The sequence below is a fragment of the Condylura cristata genome, unplaced genomic scaffold (assembly GCF_000260355.1).
Source record: "Condylura cristata isolate star-nosed mole 26May11 unplaced genomic scaffold, ConCri1.0 scaffold00017, whole genome shotgun sequence".
In the NCBI taxonomy this organism is placed as follows: Eukaryota; Metazoa; Chordata; class Mammalia; order Eulipotyphla; family Talpidae; genus Condylura; species Condylura cristata.
In genome coordinates, this window is record NW_004567118.1 from 470991 (window position 1) to 490532 (window position 19542).

Genomic DNA, 19542 nt, shown 5'->3' on the forward strand with positions numbered 1-19542 from the left:
AAAAAAAAAAAAAGCAATACAACAAAGCAGGGCCCAGAGCTGGGCGCCCGCCGGACAGCTCCCAGGAAGCCATTCGGCGTCTGCTCGAGGGCCCGGGCTCAGGAGACACCCAGCCGTCTGCCGTGGGACAGCCCACGGGAACAGAGCCACACAGGGCGCCGGGTATGGCCCCGGGGTTTTAAGGAAGGTGCGTCGCACAGCAGATGCGGGTTGAGAGACGTTTCGCGCTGCGAGGCAGCCCAGGAGAGAACGGGACGGTCGCGGCCACGGGGCTCTGGCTCTGGGGACCGCGCCTGGCTTGGGCGAGCGCTTTGTCCTGAGTCTCCTCCTCCTCCTCACAGGACTGCTGTGGTCTCCCCCGGCTCTAACCCTGTCCCCCGGAGTGCATACCCCGGGGTTCACATCAGGGAGTCCCTGGGTGGCAGTGGACGGGCCGCCCTGTCCAGAGTCAGGTGCTGGACACAGGCCTGCAGGTAGCTCTGCCGTCAGAGCAGAGGCCCAAGTGCAGAAGGAGCAGCGGGCGCAGCCTCCGAGCGAGCACTCCCGCACTGACAGCCCTGCCCGGGCAGAGCCCGGCACTCCCGGCGCGCGGCGGGCACGAGGAGCTGACTGCGCCCGCCCGCCCGCCTTCCGCTTCTGAGGCCTGAGTCATTTCCCTCAGACGGAGGCTTTTAATCACGGTGTCTTCTGCGCCCAGTGCAGGCTCGCGGCCGAGCCCCAGCCGGGCCCCCTTCCCCTGGGGTGAGCTGCAGCCCCTGGGGCCCACTGGAGCGCGGCAGGAAGATGAACCCAGAACAGTGTTGATGGAGCCCTGAGCACCGTGACTGGGGACGCTCGTGTGGAATGTGGCACTAGGGGCCCAAGACGTTTTTGGGGCAGCAGACAACTTGCAAAACTGTCCCGACGGGATCCGTGGGAGACGTCTGGGAAGGCCGGCTGCAGGAGGGTGGCGCAGAGCGCCGGGAGGGAGGGCCACACCCGCCAGCCTGGCGGCTGCTGTGCTGACACACTAGCGGCTGGCAGCCGCCGGGCCAGGCGCTCACCCTGCCACCCAGCAGCCAGAGTAAGAGCGAGGCCGAAGGAGGGGGTCCGGCGCCGCCTCGGAAAGGATGGAGTTAGGGAAGATGCTGTGCACTGGTCTCTCTGAGCCACTCTAAATGCTCTTCTCTCTTGATCTCTCCTGCCAAAGAGACTAAAAAGCAAAGCGCTTCATGTCTTAGCTTCCCTTACAGCCTTACAGCTCTGGCCAATGAGATGAAGTAGAAGGTAGCCAGAGGGGCTTTGTGGAGACATGGGTCTTGCTAACAAGAGAACACGTTTGGTGTCAGAGGCCTCTCGCGACTTTGCATTTGACTGTGAGGCAGATGTGATGCCCGGAAGGGCAGCAGTCATTTTGTAGCCACGAGGGTGGCTGAAGATAAAGACAGAAGAAGCCGAGGACAGCAGGATGCTGCTGCCCAGGCTCGAGCATCTTATGCACGGTAAATAAACCTCCTCCCATCTTGCCACAGTTAGCTGGGATTTCCGTTACTGTCGCTCAACTCAGCCTTGACTGGCACAGATGGGAAGGAAGAGAGCGGGGGTCCCAATCAGGACTAAGGCACACACTTCAGGAAGTACATGAGTTTCACGGTAATTACAGAGAACAGGTCAGAAGTTGGGCTGGACAACACCGTGGCCCGGGCCCAGAGGCCCGGGCGAAGCCCAGGGCCCAAGACAAAGGATACGACGCCGAGACCAGCCTTAGGTGTGATCCCAGAAGCGCGCACAGGCCTGCCCCTCCCTCAGGCTGCCCAGGACCTGGGCCCAGGAAAGCAGCGTCGGGGAGGACAACCCACACGGAGCAGGGCTTGTGGCGCTGTCTGGGCCCTGCTTTGCCACAGATTCCGGCCTCGACAGTGTTCCCCTTGAAGCACACGCGCAATGAAGGTGCTCACAGCTGGCACGCATGAGCAGGCGTGGAGGCAGGGCCGGGCTCCGTGGCGGCCCAGGGCGGAGCCCCGTCCTGCAAAGTGCCAGCCAGAGGGAGAGGCAGCAGCCAGCGCAGCCGGTAGGGGTGGCAGTGGGCTCCAAGCAGAGCTAAGCGCAGGCTGGAAGCATGGAGGGAGCTGTGTGGATGAAGCGATGAGTGAGGGGGCCCCACCTTCGGCTGTCGGAGTGCTCTTAGCATCAGAGGTGTCAGAGCCGGGCTCCGCAGATCCATCATCGGCGGGGGTCTGCAGGGGAGATTCTGGAACATACACAGTGAGCCCCTCAGAATGGCGGCCTCGCCCTTTTCGACCTCAGGGGACCCTGGCTGCAGTGCCGGTCGCAGCTGAAGTCACCCACTGTGAATCCAGACCCAGAGGGCAGAGCGGCGTCGCACGATGAACCCACCGGGGACTAGCCCCAGTCCCGCCCGGCCACCCCGGCCCCGTGCCGGGCCGCCAGGCAAAGAGCTGAGCCGGGCGGTGGCGCGGAGAGAGCCGGGGAGATTTAGTGGGGCTCGCTGGCGGCGGGGGGGCCTCTTCTCTAGACAAGTGGGCGGCAGACACAAAGCTGAGCCTCTGGCCAGGCGTTAGCCCGGGAACCCTCCAGCCAGATGGTCTCCCAGCGCGCGGACAAGCCCGAGTGCTACCTCGAGGGTCAGCCAGTTACCTACGCGAAACCTGTCCTTCCCCAGCCCGAAGCTGGGAGTCCTCTGTGGGGCACTCCCGCCGGTGGAGGCAGCCTTGGCATCGGCTTTCGGACGGGGTCCAGACCCGGGCACCCACCGGAACCCCAAGATGACAGGAGGAAGTGGAGGTGTTCACACGCACTGCCCGATCAGCACCCCACTCCCGTGCCTGAACACCAGCCTGGACACCCCGTCCTGGACCCCACCCTGACGGAGGAGGGGTCCTATGCCAGCTTCCAGCTGCTGGCCCTGGAGTCTGCAGAGCTGGCAAACACGTGGTGAGGCCACGCAGGCTGGCCGGGGCCAGCAGCCCGCGGCCCGGGCCCGGTATGAGGCCATTACACGCCTGCCCACCCCTGCACCACCCGGCCTGTGCCAGCCTGCCTGCCCAGCACCGCACGGTCCTCGTTCATGTTCTTGGAGAGGGAGAGGAGGAGGGGAAGCATCTTCTGCACGTCTTGTCTGGAAGGTACAAGTTAAGCCTCTAACACCTTTTGACTCACGAGGGTGGTTCCTTGACGAGTCAACCACTTCCACCCACTGGGGCTCCCTCTGGCTGCGCCATGTCGACTCAGCCACGGCTTAGAGACTCTGTGTCCTGGTATTTCACATGTGGCTTTTGTCATTATTCAGAATAGTCTGTCACTTAACTCAAAGGCTGCTGGCAAAGTGACACCTGCCAAGTGACGTGCCTCACTCCCCACAGAGAAACAGCGGCACGCTAACGCCTTTGTAGGAGAATGAGTGTGATGAGGACCACGACGAGACCCTCTGAGGTGTCACTTGCTTTCCAGGGAGGCATATTCGTTGGGGGAAGCAAATGACTCAAATGTGTTCTTTCCCCAGCACTTACAAGAAGGGCAGTGGCCTAAAATCTCCACATCTAGATAAAATCTCCATAGATAGGTATCACCTACACCATTTCGCACAGAACTTCCCAACACATTTCATAGGTGCATGGAGCCGTCTGAGCAAACACACCACATGCAGCCCTGAGACACAGAGAACTTGGAAAACTTGTTCTTAACTTTACAAATTAAATTTAGTTTCCCCTTCAAAATGTAAGAGCGGTAAAAATTGCTCCCCTCCCATATTAAAAAAAGTGAAGTTTTTACTCCTGAATAAATTTTGATTTATAGAAAAATGTGTAAAAAGCACCGGGGGGTAGACCCCACACCGTTTCCCAGTTCTTGACACCTTTACTGCAGCACACAACCTGTACTTTTAGCTTAAGTTTACACTAGGTTACGGAAGCACAGTTGTCTGCATTGACACAGTTCACTGGGGCAGGATTAGCACGCGGGGATTCTCAGGTGGCCTCCTGAAGTTACCAGGGCCGGAGGGTTGAGGCGTTGAGGCCAAGCAGCGGCCCTGGGGCAGAGCCCGGCTCTGATCTCGCCACACTGCACGGGCCCAGGAGCTCAGAGAGATGTCTGTTACCTCCAACCCGGGCAAAGTTGCACCTGCCTCCCTGGGCGGCCATGAGCATCACCCTGGAAGCCAGCGGGGTGCCCGCACACCAGAGGGCAGCAGCCCGGGGACTCGTCCTGGGAGGCAGCTCCCTTGGAATAGGGGGCTCTGAGTCTTATTGCCCGTACCCCGAGCCTTGCACAGCAGATGCAGCGAGTCCTTGGCAGGGAACTCTCAGGCTTCGGTCAGGGGAACAGGCCAAACCTGGCCCTGTCTCCAGTGCTCAGGCACAAGCTGCTGGTGAGGGCAGGTGGGGTGGGGGTGGCAGAGGCCCTGGAGGACCTCACTTAACTGGGGTGGGGAGAGAAGAGCAGAAGAGCCCGAGGACTCCAAGAAGAAAGTTCCCAGGCGCCACCTCTGTGCTGAACTGGCACAGGGCAGAAGGCTGCAGCCAGACTAGGCCCAGGCAGCTCAGACGCACTTTTCTCTCTGGGGTGTCGGGTGTCTGGGGTGTCTGGGGGCAGGTTTGGCTGGAGCGGGCATTTCCCCCACCCAGAGCTTCTGGCTGGGTGGCCTGAGGTGCCAGGGATTCAAGCCTCTCTTTCTTTCACCTCCTCCCAACCTGGAGCCCAATCTGTAATTCTGAAGCCTCTCAGCCTCCTACGAGTCCCCCTGCTTAGTGAACAGACAGAACTCAGCCCCTAGAACCAGCCCCAATAGTCCCGAAACCCTGAAGGGAGGAGGGTGGCTCCTCTGGCTTCCAGACCAGGGCCCTCCTGGTACCCGCCTCCTCCAGGGAACCTTCCTGGATTCATGGACCCCAGAGAGCCCACTTCCCATAGGGGGTTCCACCTTCCAGCCATTTCCCCACCCCACTCTGCAAAAGGCCTTTACTATCTTTAGGATTAAAAGAGAAAAGTAGACCATGCGTCACTTTAGAAATTGGTCTGGAGGGTGGAGAGGGCACTGAGAGGCATCATGTGGACAGGGAGAGGGCTCTATGTGGTCCACAGGGTCCCCTGAAAGTTGGGGGTCATAGAACACATTCATTTGGGAGGGGAGAGGGGAGGCCCAGCCATTTTGACCAACAGCCTGTTATCACAGAATGTTTAGAAGCTGAAGAGGCTTGTCAAGGTAGAACTGCAGAATAACCAGCTTTTGCCAAGTAGAGCCCTCACAGGCCTGTGAGGAAGAGGGAAGTGATATTCCAAACCCCTCTGCTGGCCTTTGGGTTCCAGGTGTGGCTAAAGGCTCACAGAGGCCCTGTGTTGTTGGGGCGGCCGGCCCCCCGCGTCCTAGCCACACAGCTCTCAGCCGCAAACAAACTCCCGTTGCTCCATCTTCCCAGAGCTGGATTCTCGCTCATTCCAGGGAGCGAGGCCTCCCTCTACTGACCAGTTAGCAATACCGAGGGGTTTAAAACTCCCCGCAAGCCTGGGGGTGCATCTCCCTGCCAGCCTTTCCCAAGCAAGCGGCTGTGGTCCCCGAGGCTCACCTTTGAGGCCGTGGTCGGCGTCCCCTACGTGGTCCTGCAGCAGGGTGTAGCCCCCCTGGGCGGGGAGATCTTTCCTCTCGCCCATCCCGTACATCCCAGCGTGATCTTCCACGGCATTGAAGTCCTGGCGGGGCTCAGCCATCCTGGTTCAAGGCCCACCTGGGGAAGGAAGCATGGCGGATGAGGCTGGGGCGAAGGACTGTGGGATCTGAGGGTGTGGGGGTGAAGGGAGGCAGCGAGACGCAGGTGCCACCCCCGGGTGCTGGCAGGTGGCTCTCCACCGCCGCCGGCCTCCCCAACACCTGGGCCCTCAGGACCCCGGGGCCGGGGGTCCGGCCCAGGGCACTGAGCTGTCCCTGCTCTTCGAATCTGCCCACATCACGCAGGTGCCTGTTCTGGACACCAGGGGCGGGCTCAGAGGCCAGGCCGGTTCTTAGGCCCAGGGCGCTTTCTCCTTCCATGTGAAATGAACTCCAGGGGCTGGAATCTGATCTCGCATTTTAGAGGCGGTGGGGCCCAGAGGGTCCCCCAGGGGTGCGGTGGGGGGTCCCTGGAGGTCCCGGGCGGCTGTTCAGAGGGCTGGGCTGAGGGCTGGGCTGAGAAGTCCCGGACAAGGTCCCTTGGGGGTCTGAGGCTCTGGGGCCGAAAAGCAGTTGCACCCCAGCCCAGCACCCCTTGAGAACCTGCTCTGGCTCAACAGCACCCACTAAAGGATCGTACTTGGTCCTCATCTTTATCAAAAGCATTTCATTTTTAAAATTAAAAAAAAAAAAAAGTAACTTGTAACTGAATTTCTGGATTTTGGATGTGCCATTTTGCTCTGGTTCCTTCAGACACCTTTGGATTATGCTAGTATTTAAAATTTTTATCTCTATTTTGAGTCTCCTACCTTATGCTTTGCTATCTTGCTTTTTAAAATGGCCTGCGTATCTCATTATTTTTTACGGTATTTTGTTACTCTCAGGTAGTGCCTGCTCCCGAGGCTCTCATTTCTGTCCTTCAGCTTGTGCCATTTTCAGTCTTTGAAAGTTTTATTTATTCTTCCAGCTTTTCTTTATGCATACATGTGTACCTCACACACACTATTTCCCAAGATTAAAATATACAAATAGCTTTATGTTTTGCATTTAAATATATATTTAACTACATGTGTATTGTTATTAAATATGTATCTAATTACATATATATTTAAACATACAAACATACACATAGATGAACATATATAATGAATCTCCATACAAGTCACCAAACCTCTATAATTTAAAAAAAATTTTATTTATTTATGCATACAGAACTGGGTACAGGCCAGAGGTGCAGGGGGTTGAGAGGATTCACCAGAGACAGAGTGGGGAGCAGGACAGGCTGACTGACGAAGTACACTGCTGAGGGGAGCAGCGGGCAGGTCAGGAGAGGTCTGCTGGGCCATGTGGGTCAGCTCCTTAGTTGGGGATCGAACTTGTGCTGAAGCAGTTACGGCCAGCTTCATAGTGCTTCACTTTAACCCGTTGCGCCACCAGGGAGGGCCTGGAATTTCTATTTTTGAGTACTTGAGGCATCTCCATACTGGTTCCTCCAGTGTATGCCGACGTATTAATCCCTCCTCAGTGACAAGGTAGGGGAAGTCCCCCTGTGCACAACCTTTCCAACACACGCTGCTTCTTGTCTTTTGGGTAATAGCCATTCTCATAGGTGTGAGGAATTAGCTCACTGTTATCTTGCATGGTAAGTTTTGGTCTTGGTTTTTCACACACTATAAAAGTCTCAGCTGTCTAGTTTTGATTTGCTATATATTTAATTGTTTTATTCCATATATGTATTTCTATATTTATGATATATATAAACATGCCTAACAAACACATATGTACACACATTTATTGAAGGAGAGAAGCATTTTCTAGGCTTCTCTTGATCAGACAGATACAATACAATCATTGAGGATCTCTCTCTCAATGAGTCTGTGAAAGGCAGCAGAGTCCAGAGTTCCAGTGTCACTTGAGGAGAACAGGGCAGAGGCTTCTATTCTCTCTCAGCCTTTGAGGTCAATTTGCTTCCAGTTGGCATATCTTAAAATTGTGGGTTCTGGGGTCCTCCCTGATGGCACAGTGGGTTAGAGCTCAGCACTGCAACCTGGCAGCAGCCACTTCAGCGTGAGTTCAATTCCTGCCCTGAAGGTGACCACATGGCGAGGCAGACCTCTCCTGACCTGTCTGCTGTTCCCCTCAGCAGTGTACTTTGTCGATCTGCCTGTTCTGCTCCCCACTCTGTCTCTGATGAGTCCTCTCACCGCCCCTGCACCTCTGGCCTGTACCCCAGTTCTGTATGCATAAATAAATAATTCTTAAAAAAAATACAAGCTTGACAAAGTTGGGTTGGGGTCAGGGAGAGAACCCAGAGTTACCTTAAAGATGGGGGCCTGGATGGCTGGCAGAGTGAATGAGAGGGGGTCACCAAAGGGAACACTGTGGGGGTGAAGGTGGTCAGTCCCCAAGGCTGGGCTCCCTTTGATGAGGCTCCTGCCACCCCCCCACCCCCCACTGCATTTCATTGAGTGGTGGTCGCTTAACCTCAGAAAATGTGTTTTGACTGTTTTCTTTGGCCTCCATGACACTTCTAAAGTTTTATTGATTTTTAAAACTGACCCTTCAGGGAAAGGGCCAGAGGCTAAATCTTTTTTTTTTTTTTTTTTAAAGTTATATTTTTGTGCATACAGAACTGGGGTACAGGCCAGAGGCTCAGGGGCAGTGAGAGGCTTCACCAGAGACAGAGTGGGGAGCAGAACAGGCAGATCGACGAAGTACACTGCTGAGGGGAGCAGTGGGCGGGTCAGGAGAGGTCAGCCACGCCATGTGGTCACCTCCGGGGCAGGCGGGAATCGAACTCATGCGGAAGCGGCTTTAGATTCTCAGCGCTGTGCTTTAACCCGATGCGCCACCAGGGAGGGCCCAGAGGCTAAATCTTTCAGACTCATGGTTCTGGTCTCCGCTGAGACCTCAGCTCTGCGGTGGTGGGAAAGCAGCCGCACTCATTAAACTTGACTTACAACCGAAATTTGAATTTCCTGTGATTCTCGTGGATCATGATATCTCACTCTTCTCTTGTTTTTGTTTTTATCAAAAGCCATTCTCAGCACACGGCCAGCCTTGGCCACGGGCCATAGTTGGCAGACTCCAGCTTTCAGCTTTTGCAATGTTGCTTCTTGCTCTTAAACAAAACCTGTAAGTAAAGCCTTAGCATTTTGGTCACCCTGATGGCCTCACTGTGGATTTTTGCGTTTGATGCTGATTTTCTTCAGCTTGCTTCTAGAGGCTTCCTGGGTTCCATGTCACAGCAGGAGAACTAAGGGCCAGCCCTGGGGCTGGAGCTGTACCTCTTGCTCTGGCACCTGGCGACACATACCCATCACAGGCAGGCTGCTCCCTCAGCTCCAGGAAGCAGAGAACAGTGTGGTGGGTCTCGCGGGCCAGGCTCTAGTGATTCCTCCCCCTCCTCCCCACCACTCCCAGTGCCCCTGCGGGACGAAGATGTTGAGACACACAGATGGCAAGCTGAACCCAATTACAGGGAGCACGGGAGAAATGAAGTCATTTTCAAAACACGCAAAATACTACTCTATGCAAAATAAACTACTTGCTCAGGGGCCAAAAATTGGGATGCACGGGGGCACCCCCGGGGAGTCAATACCAACCCCAGGGGAGCAGATGCTGTTGCGGTCAGGGACCGTGTGGGTCAAAATGCCCACAGGCACTGTCTCTTCAACATGGTCGGTGACCCGCCACTGGCTAATGTTTGGTACCTATAGGCCAAGTGAAGAGAGTTCCTGAATTACTCTTGACAAAAGCAGGAAAAAGAACCCAAAGGGGGCTGTCCTTGGACACAAGTTCTGCTGCAGCCCCAGGGCAGGGTCCATACTTGGGGCTCACACAGCTATGTCACTGACCCCTCATGAGGTAGGTGTCGTCGTCACCATCACTACCACCATGATTACCAACATCATCCCCATCACCACTGTCACCACCACCACCACCACACCACAACCATCACCAACATCATCGCCATCACCACCACTACCATAACCATCACCACCACCATCATCACTGTAACCACCACCATCATCATTGCCATCATCATCTTCACCAACACCGTCATCAACGTCACCATCACAACCACCACCATCACTATAACCACAACCACCATCATTACTACCATCACCACAACCACCACCATCATTACCATCACCATCACCGCCACTACCATCATCACTATAAGCACCACCATCACCACCATAGATATCATGATTCCCATGTGACAGAAGAGGAATCTGGGAAGTAACCTGCCCAGGGTCATGCAACTGGTAAGAGGCAATGCCAAGGTACAAAGTCTGTGCCCTGATGGGCATTCAACTTCCACCATGGACCACAAACTGGACCTGTGCTAGGCACAGGTCTAGGTGTGGAAGGGACACTGTCCAGGGCTCACACCCGAAGCTGTGTGACCCACCTTCCATCAGCCTTCATCCAAAATGTCATTCAGAGACTACACACTTTCTTAACAGTTGGACATTTTATTCTAAGTGGGTCCACAGGCCTGTGTCCTCTGACCCGTCTTGGGGCCCAGCACAGGGGGGCAGGAGGCTCTAACCAGGCCCTGGGTGGGATCCTGGCCAGAGGCCTATCATCTCGCTCTGCATCTGAGCCCCTTGTCTTCTTCCCGAGAGAGAGCAAGAGGGTTTCTCTGGAAAAACTGGCACTGTTGCACTTTCAGCCCTACAACTTTCAAGCAGACAGCAGACTGAGAAACAAAAATAAACATGGCCCGAGGTGGGGACGCAACCCAGACTGGACGCGGTCACCACCCCACCGACCCCTGTAATCTGAGCGAGACGAGGGCAGGAAAACAAACACACCAGGGCTTTTTCCTGCGACTGCTCTGTGCTTATTCTTCCGAATCAGACAACCCCCCGTCTCTGTCGCGGTCTCTGCTGTCCTGCCCTGTCTTCCCAAGCAGTGACTCACAGACCGTGGGGTGGGAGCAGAGGGGCGTGTTAGCAGCCACAAAGTTTGACTTCAACCAGGAAGCTAACATGGGCCACCTTTTAGGGACGAGGGCTACCCCTGACCCGAGAAAACGGGGACTGGCTGATTCTAGTCTTTCCGTGTCACTGAGAACCCGGTGAGCCAGGCTGTGGGGGGAAGGGCTTGCTGAGTTGCTCGGTGTCTGTCCTGGGGCAGGGGGTGGGAGGGGTCGCCTCTGCCCCAATGCCACCTCCGGTGGGGAGAGGCCCGCAGAAAAGTGCGGGCAGGTGGAGGGGGGGAGATGGAGCAGAGAAGACAGGGGACGGAGTGAAGGGGGAGGGAGGCACAGGCAAGTTAGGGGGCGGGAGGGTGAATCAAATCATAGTGGCTGCCCCCGGGTCTTAAAAAATGAGTTAGAACTCACAGCACAGAAAACGAACCGTTTTAAAGTGAACAATTCACCGTGGGATACAACCATTATTTCTACCTGGTTCCAAGCATTTTCATTCCCACAAAAAGAAACCCTGCTCCCCTTAAGCACCTTGTGCCTATATCCCCTCACCCTCCACCTCCTGCCAACCTTGCAGGTTCTGTTTCTCTGGAGTTAAACATTTGGTTTATTTCAATTGGGATCACATGACCGTGGCCCTGTGGCTGTTTTCTTGCACTCAGTGGTGCTTCCATGGTTCATCGCGTGGTGATTGCGTGGTGATTTGTGGCCCAGATTCATTTCCTGGATGAGATGCCACTGCCTGGGCTCATCACACGGCTTCCTCCACTGACAGCCATCCAGGGTCTTTTGAAAACAATACGGACCTTTTTAAATGGTGAAACTGAGGTGGAGGGAGAAAGAGGCGGTTGTAAGGGTGGGGTGGTGGGAAGGGGCCCGTGGGATCCCCAGCCATCTTGGACTTCTTCCTCATTTTGCCAAGGTGGGTTCCTGTGCAGACTCTCAGGGCCCAGTGACGTGGAGGCAAGACCCTTGGTTCACCCCCAAAGAAGCATGCCTTCCCCTGTGAAGGTGGGGTGATCTTTTTGTCTAGCAGAGTTGGGAATCTTCTGCAGCTCACCTGCAGGGGCACCTTTGTTATCTGATCATTCCGACCTGCCCTCAGAGGTGTCCAAAGGGGGGCCAGAGGGCACCCAGCCAGCCCAGAGGGGAGCTCAGAAGCATGGGCAAGAGACCTGCTCTCTGCTGGGGCGCGTCTGCCATCTTCCTGGCACCTACATGTCCACTTGCAGGCTCACTACAGCCCTGCGAGGCTGCCAGGTCCGGGCAGGTAAAGGGGCCTGGGACCTGAGCCGCTTCCAATGACACCCCTTTCCCTCCAAAGCTTCTGTCTGCTCCCCTCTCCCCCAGAAGTCTCTGCTTGCAAAAGTCAGTTAGTTGCTCCCTGGGGTTCCTAACATCAAGCCCCAGGCTCTGCTCCTGCTCATTTCCCAGGGGTCTGCACCTCTCAGCTGACCTGGGGTAGCCGCTACCTGGAGGAGGTGAAGCGTCCCACAAATACCTTCCTAGTCCTACTTTTTACTCAGGGTAATGGGTAAAGCCTTGGAAAGCCCCGGGGGGTGCAGGGTAGCTTTCTTGGGTGAGGACGCAGGTTCAGAGAGGGCCGGCAAGCGGCCAGGGTGCTGGGCTGGCGGGCAGCTTGCTCTCCTCTCTGCTACTGTGTCCCAGCGGCGCCTTCCCTGAAGAGCGGAAAACCGCAGCCCCCTCGCCTCCGGGCCGGGCCGGGAGATCGCGCGCGCTTCAGGCTGGAGCCAGAGTGGGGGGCTAGGGGGAAGCCCGCTCGCGGGGTCAGCGCCGGGGTCAGCGCCAGGCTCCGGGGCCTGAACCCCACTTCTCCATCGCGGGCGAGCCCGGGGGAGGCGCGGGGGCCGCGCGGGCGGGTTCCGGCGAGCCGCGGCCCTCGCTAGGGGGCAGCACGCGCCGGGTCCAGTGTCCGCACCGCGGCCGCCGGCTTCTCGCTGGGGCCCACAGGCCGGGGCAGCCGTGACTCAGCGGAATGACCGCCAGCTCGGCGGCGCCCCCAGAAAGCCGCGCCCCAGGCCCCCTCACCTACACACCCAAGCTAGGACTAGCTAGTGGTAGCGGTGCGCGACTGTCACTGTGGCCAGCGCAGTGAATGGGGTTAAAGCGCTTGAGTTAAAAGGGTGCGAGTTTTGGCATGTGACATAGCTCAATACAGCTGTTACTGAAAAAACAAACACCCTAAATGGGTCTCAGATAGCTGAGGATCAACTAGAGATAGATCTAGAATCCAAAAATAACCTTAAAATGACCTTCACTCTCCAGGGTTATTTTTGGCTCCTGCGTCCTCTTCCCTAGGCTCTTGTCCCTTAGTGAGGGGTCCCAGGGCTCCTGGCAATGACAGGAGCCAGGTCCAAGCCCCATGTCCACTCAGTTAAACCACCGCTCATTATTCCTGCTTTTACAGATGGGGAAACTGAGGCACAGAACAGTGGAGTGAGTTGCCCAAGTGACACTGTAATGGATTGGGGCTCAAAGCACCAGAAGCACTTGGCACCAGAATCTGAACTCGTGAACCCCGCTGGGGAAAATTAAGTCACCCATGGTGGAGGCTGGTTTAGGAAGAACCAGGCTCTGCGGACTGAAAGCTTTTGTTTCCTTGAAAACTTTCTCTTTGTATTTATACATATTTAATTGCTTATGGGCCAATCGTTTTAATCAGGTAAAAAGCGGAAGGGCAGGGGTGAAGTATCCTCTGGCCAGAGGCCATTAGGAAATCCCTCTACTCAGGAAGCAGGGAGCCACTGCACCTGGGGGTGGGGGTGGCCGGGAGGGCCTCTAGGGTTTAGATAAGCATGCCTGGGCTGGCTCCCGGCCACCCTGATGTTGCAGGACAGCTGGCCCCGGCTGCCAGCTGTGGGGGAGGGGCGCTGCGGGGAGGTAAGCCCCGCTGGAGAGATGACGGCCTGGCCAACCTCAGAGCAGCTCTGGGCTGCCACCATCCCGTCCCATCACAGTGTACCACAGAATGTTCTAGAGCCAAATCTGAATAATCATCAAAAGGCCCAGATTTCGAGAAGAACTGCCAAATGGAGTGGAGAAAAGATAAAGAAGCCACAGAGAGGAAAGACTTATGTTGTGAGAATAGTTCTGGGACCCCATCCAACGAGAACAATCTACAATTGTAGGAAAGCATGAATGGTGGCCGCTCGCTCGGGGAGGAGGCGGGCGGCCGGGTGCGCGCGAGTCCTGGCTGCCGGCGGGAGCGTCCCTGCCTGTGTCCCCCAGGTCACGTCCGAGAGGACCATCCTGGTTTGAAGCTAAAAGTTTCTGGTTTGCAGTCTCACCTCCTTTGTCAACAGCTGGCACAGCCAAATAGTGCCGGTGACAAATTCGGGTTCAGAATTAGTCTCCCTTGAGTCCCCTTGGGTTGGCCATTGGTCGTCCGTCCGCTCCCCCGAGGCTGTCCCGCCACCCCGACGGCCGCAGAGGCGGCTGAGTCCCTGCCCGGGGCCGCCCGTCTCCGGTCACGGTCACCACTTTATTCCTCTGAGACGGACGCGGTGGTTTGCTGGACAGCTCAGCTTAGAATGGGAAGTGGCCAGGAGAGGAAGCGGGTGGGATGATGTCACGCCGAGAGGACCAGCCGTATCTGATGATGAAATGTCCGCCTTGTCGCCAGACTCCTGCTCAGGAGCGCCTTGGGCGCTGGGGGCCTCTCGGGCGGCCGCGGCCGCTTGCCAAGTGCACTATGGGTTCTGGGGAGCACCTGCTTCACCGTTAGCCATTCCCGGGACTGACGGGTTGCACTTGGGCCACCACGCTGCACAGCCTAGTCCTCACCCAGGGGCGGGGGCCACCCCCACTTCCCCCCCATCTGGCCAGGCTGAGCCCGGAGGGTCTCCCATGAAGCAGGGCCTCCTGATCTGGAGATGCCACGTTTGTGTCTTCCCCATGGGAGCACCGAGAGGCTACCGAACCCCCAACTCCTTTATGGAATGCGCCCAGTCCAGGCTTGTTTGCTGAACGAATAGCCGGGCTCCTGGAGTCCTTCGCCTTGGTCTGCGAGGGGCAGGCACTGGCTCCGGATACCCTGAGGCCACCCCACGGCCACCAGTCAGATCTCTCCGTGGATTTGGGTGGCAGGGCGTGGACCCCACGCCTGGACTCGTGGCTAAGAGGGGACCAGTCCCTGGGGGGTGGATGCTGCGGCAGCCACTTGCCCTCTCTGAACCCGAATGGCAGGTGGTGTGAGGACCACGCGGAAGTGCATGAGAGTGACAGCGCTTCGGAGACTAGACACACGTCACTGTTGCCAGGACACCTGAGTTACGCGCACGCAGGACATGCTCGAGCTTGAGGCAGAGGAGACTTAACCTAAAGGGACAAAATTGGGACCCCCGGGGGCTGTGCCTCTCTGTCCTGGAGGAGGGGGGATGGCAGGAAGAGCTGAGAGACACTGGGCCAGCCTTTGGAGACACGAGCCTGTCGGCTACTGGGGTCTCCTCGGGATGGGGGAGCAGGGCAGACGCGGAGAGGAGCTGGCCAGTCCCTGGTGCCCTGCCCTCCGGCACTGGCAGCAGAGCAACAGGCAAGCCCAGGGGACGTGCAGGTTTCTGGAGGCGGTCAGCGGGCTGCGGGGCGGTGCGGGAGGGGAGTCTGGAAGGCCGGAGACAACCAGAAACGCTCTGGGCTGTGACCTTCCATTAGGTGGAAACGGTGGTCTTGAAGAGGAGAACTAGGAAGGGACGGTGGTAGCTTTGAAGGCATTTTCATATCTATTTTTTGCGTGAGGACATACTCGAGAAGACGGGGGGCGGGGGGCGGCGGGCGCACTGCTAATCAGCAGTTGCCCCAGTAATGTCCCTCAGCGTGGTCTTGGACAGAAAATAAACGGTGTCTGTGAGCACTGGGCTCGCCACCAGGTGCCCAGATGCTTCTGCGTGGGGCGTCAGGCCAGAGGAGCCCCAGCACAGTCCGGGGGTGTCGAGCACCAGCCAGGCTGCCGGGAGCCACTCAGAGCTGCTACTTACTAGCCCAGTGACCCTGCAGGCATCTGTCAACCTCTCAGGGCAGCTGTGGGCTTGTCCATAAAATGTGGGGAGCCAATGAGTTGATGTGTCAGGTGCTTGGGCCCCTGCTGGCCCCCGATACATGCTGTGTGAGCACAGCTGTGGGTGCACCGGGCACACCCCCTCACCCCCTTACTTTAGGAAACTTTTCTGGCTCCTGTTAGTATTTTCAGACTAAACCGCTCCTCAGGGCCCAGAGCCCCACCCACTCTGGGTCCAGTGACACACGGTCCCCCTGGGCCCTCGCCACAGCCCCAGCCAGGCCGGGCAGATGGTGCCCCGGTGAGGTCATCCTGGTCCCGTGATGCCTGGTGACAGGGCCAAAAGCATGTCCCAGGGCACCCTGGGTGAGGCCGAGCTTTGTGAGAGGGATGGGGAGAGGGACACACCAAGAGGACAGAAGGGTCTTAGACAAGTGCGGGATTTTATAAACAAACTAGGGGAAAAAAATGCTTAATTAGGCATGGAGGCAAAAAGCCCTAGGCTATCTGCAGGGCAGAGAATTTTCTCAGGAGAGGAAGTGGGATCAAGGTTTTCTGGTGAGTGGCTCCAGTTATGTTTTGATTCATTTTATCATTATGTGTTATTCATAATCTGATAAAAAGCAAAACACCTTGGTGCGCAGGCCATTTACAAGCAGGGCTGGTCACACAGATCCCAGGGGCTTGCAGCCCCTGGGGAGGCTGATGGGACAGGTGGCCAAGGCACACGGGTGTGCTTAGGGATTCTTTCTTACTGGCAGAAGCACTGGCAGGGCCGTCGTTGGATGAGAAAGGGGAGCATGCAGGAAAGAACTGAAGGGCCACAGGACGGGGCTTGCTGGTGGCCGGGGAGCAGCCTGCAGCTTGTGGCACAGAGGCCTCTCCCAGCCGCGGCCTCTGCCTGCCCCCGAGTCCTGAGACGCAGTGGGGGTGACGTTCGAAGCCCTGCAGAGACCTGAGACTGCATGTGGATTTTATGTCCACCCTGTTCCAAAGGAATTTGGAAACGCAGAGATGTGAAGAACAGCACAGAGCGTTATAGCCTCACGCACCCCAGAACACCTAACTTTCCAAATGCCATGTCCTCAGGAAGGCCTGGGGCCATGTCAGAATATAAAAATAAAGGCTCTTTAGATAAAGGGGCAGCCAGGCAGTTCTGCTGCGTCTACTGAGGTTAGCAAAAACCTTCAGTAGCTCTCTATAGGACTTCACATTGAAGTCAGAAGCAGCAAATGCAAATAGGACCCAATGGGGAGCACCCTCCTCACCCGCCCCCTCACTCAAATAAAATAATTATGCTTGACAAGGTGATCTCCAGCTGGAGCCTGGCAGACCCTGTCACAAAACCCCCGTTTTCTAGCAGAAAGGCCTGAACAGCACCTATGTCCAGAGACAGTCACGGCAGGAAGAATGAGCCTGACAGAGACCTCAGAAACAGCATCAGCGAGATTCTGCGTGGACCATAAACACAACACTGCACGCTGGAGGGGCAGGCTAGGAGACCCTGAATGTTCGTCTTTAAGCAGAGAGCAGAGAGGGATGGAAAGGCAGGACTCGGTGGCCAGGCGGTGTCTACCACCCGGGCTCCGAAGGCTCAGAGTGTGGGGGCCGGGGAGGAGAGCTCCCAGCAAGAGTCCATAGATGCCCGGCCAGGGGCTGACACACATGGCGCGGCCGACCTCTCCTGACCCGCCCGCTGCTCCCCTCAGCAGTGCATTTCAGTGGATCCGCCTGCTCTGCTCCCTGCTCTGGCGAATCCTCTCACCCCCTGCATCTCTGGCCTGTACCCCAGTTCTTGTATGCATGCATAAGTAAATCTTAATAATAAGAAAATACCTTTGTCATAAGAACAGGAAGCAGGTGGGGCAGACAAGTGTCATGTCTGTCTTGGATGACCCTCTGTTCTCTTGGCATCTCCAACTCAACCCTGGGACAGAGTCATGGGAGGGAGCTCACTAGGGCCGAGTACACATCACTGGCGACATGACCCTCTGCAGAAGAACAATGAGAGACCAGTGCTGTGCCGTGCTCAGCGGGGCCCCCTTGGGTGGAGAGGAAGCCTGGCCAGCGCAGGCCGGGGAACCAGGGGTCCCGGGTGTGGTCCCACCTGCCTGAGGAGCAGGTCCCCAGGGCTTAGGAGGGAGCCACATCCTGGCTGAGTTCAGGGCCCACCACCCGCGCTTCAAGCGGAGAAGGTACAGAGAAGGAGAAGGCACAGAGTCCGTTTGTCATTAAAGAGACTGTCATGACTGTCATCTTCTTTTGCTCCTTTGGCTTTCTGTTCAGACCACATTTTCTAGGGAGTCATGAAATGCCAATTTATCAGCAATATCAAAATGACAAAGAAACCCAAAGCCCTCAAGCCAGTGATTTGAAGCTTTGTTCTAGGCAAGATGCAGAGGAGCTGTGTTTATTTAGAAGAATCTGGTTTAAAAGTGCGAGGGGACTAAGGATATTATCAAATATGACTCAGAGTATTTGTATCTTAATTTAGCTATTTATCACACCTCTCCCAGATCTTGTTTTTTAAAATTAACTATAAAACCGTTCTCTGTTCAATCAAAACACGCATATGCATTTAACGTGGTAGAGAGGATAAGGGTCTCACAAAGACACCCAGGTCCTGTTCCAGGAAGCTTCCAGCATTATCTCACACGGCAAAGGGGAAGCGGTCGAAGGTCGCTAATCAGCTGACCTTGAGGCAGGACGGCTGACCCTGATTAGCCAGGTGGGCCGAAGACGTCACCAGGGTCCTGACAGGAGCAGAGGGAGGGAGGAGAGTCAGCCTCAGAGCAGAGGATTGTGAGAAAGACAGAGCAGGCAGAAGACGGTTGGGGCCCAGAGCCAGGGATGGTACTTGGGTCTCGGGGCTGGGGCAGGCGGGAGAGCAGATTGTCCCCTGGGCACTTCAGCGAGATTGCAAACTGCCCACACCTTGATTCCAGCCCAGTGACACCTGTTGGCCTTCCGACCCTCCTGACGTACGACCAGACACTGGTGCTGGGTTAAGGCCCCACAGTTGGCAGAAGCCCCCTGTGGGTGCCAACAGGAACGAGAACTTTGTTTCCTGTCATCCTCTTGGTCACGAGACAGCACTTAAATGACAGCTCGGTTTGAGGAATGGAGGTGAGAGGACCCGGATGGCACAGCTGCTGGGGGCAGGTGTCGTGCCCAGCTGCACGTGGCCGGTGGTGACGGTGCTTAGGGTGGTGCCTGGCCTGGGCCAGGGCAGTGGGGAGCCTGGTGTGAACCAGTTTTGTCTCTGGTGCTTTCTGCTCCGGGGAGGAGCCTTCCTTTCTACGCATGCCCACAGCGCTGCCCTGTCCGTGGTGCCAGGGTGGCCACATCCCCTCTAGCCCTCTCCTCCCAGGTCAGTACCCACCAGCGTCCGAGGGCGTGGGGGTAGAGATGTGGGTGGAGGTGGGAGGAGGCTTCTCCCCAAAGCTCTGGCCCTTCCCGTCCAGAAAGAGGTCCTGTGTTCTTGCCGGAGGGTGGAGGGGAATGAGACCTGCCCCCTCCCTGGCCAGCTAACAGGCTCCTGACGCTGGGTACCTGTGGAGTAGGAAAGGGCAGAGCTCTGTGGGGGTGGGGGTGGGGGGGCTCCCCTTTCACTGTGAACAGTGGGTGGGATGGTAGAAGCCTCTTCTCCCAGGTGGGGGGAGATGGGATGGTGGGCCCAGGGCAGCCCCTGGCGTTCAGGAACCTCCTGGGACTAGCCTGGAAGGGAGCCAGCTTTGGGGCGGTCCTGATGTGGGTGGTTAATGGTGCAGTTGGGCCAGGGCCTTTCCACCGCGCGGTAGGATCTGGTTAATTAAGAGCAGCGCTGGGTGCTTAAAAGGCGCAGATTCAGACCCATCCATTAGCCTCTTTAGTCAAGACCCTTTCAAATCAAAGCTGCCAAGCTGGGGCTGCAGGAAGCATCTATTATTAACAGACAGTGAGAGA

General features: G+C 56.8%; 1 protein-coding gene across 15 annotated transcripts in view; it reads right to left on the bottom strand.

Moving 5' to 3' along the window:
• The window catches only part of MAPT (microtubule-associated protein tau), an 84485-nt gene that overhangs the window by 34716 nt on the left and 30227 nt on the right, over positions 1-19542 (bottom strand). For all 15 annotated transcript variants that reach the window (XM_012726183.1, XM_012726181.1, XM_012726182.1 and 12 more), the window contains exons 2-3: positions 5562-5720; positions 2144-2230 (exon numbers count right to left, since the gene is read on the bottom strand). In XM_012726183.1, the coding sequence (XP_012581637.1) occupies positions 2144-2230; positions 5562-5703 (229 nt within the window). In that variant the 5' untranslated portion in view covers positions 5704-5720. The remainder of the gene's footprint in view (positions 1-2143; positions 2231-5561; positions 5721-19542) is intronic.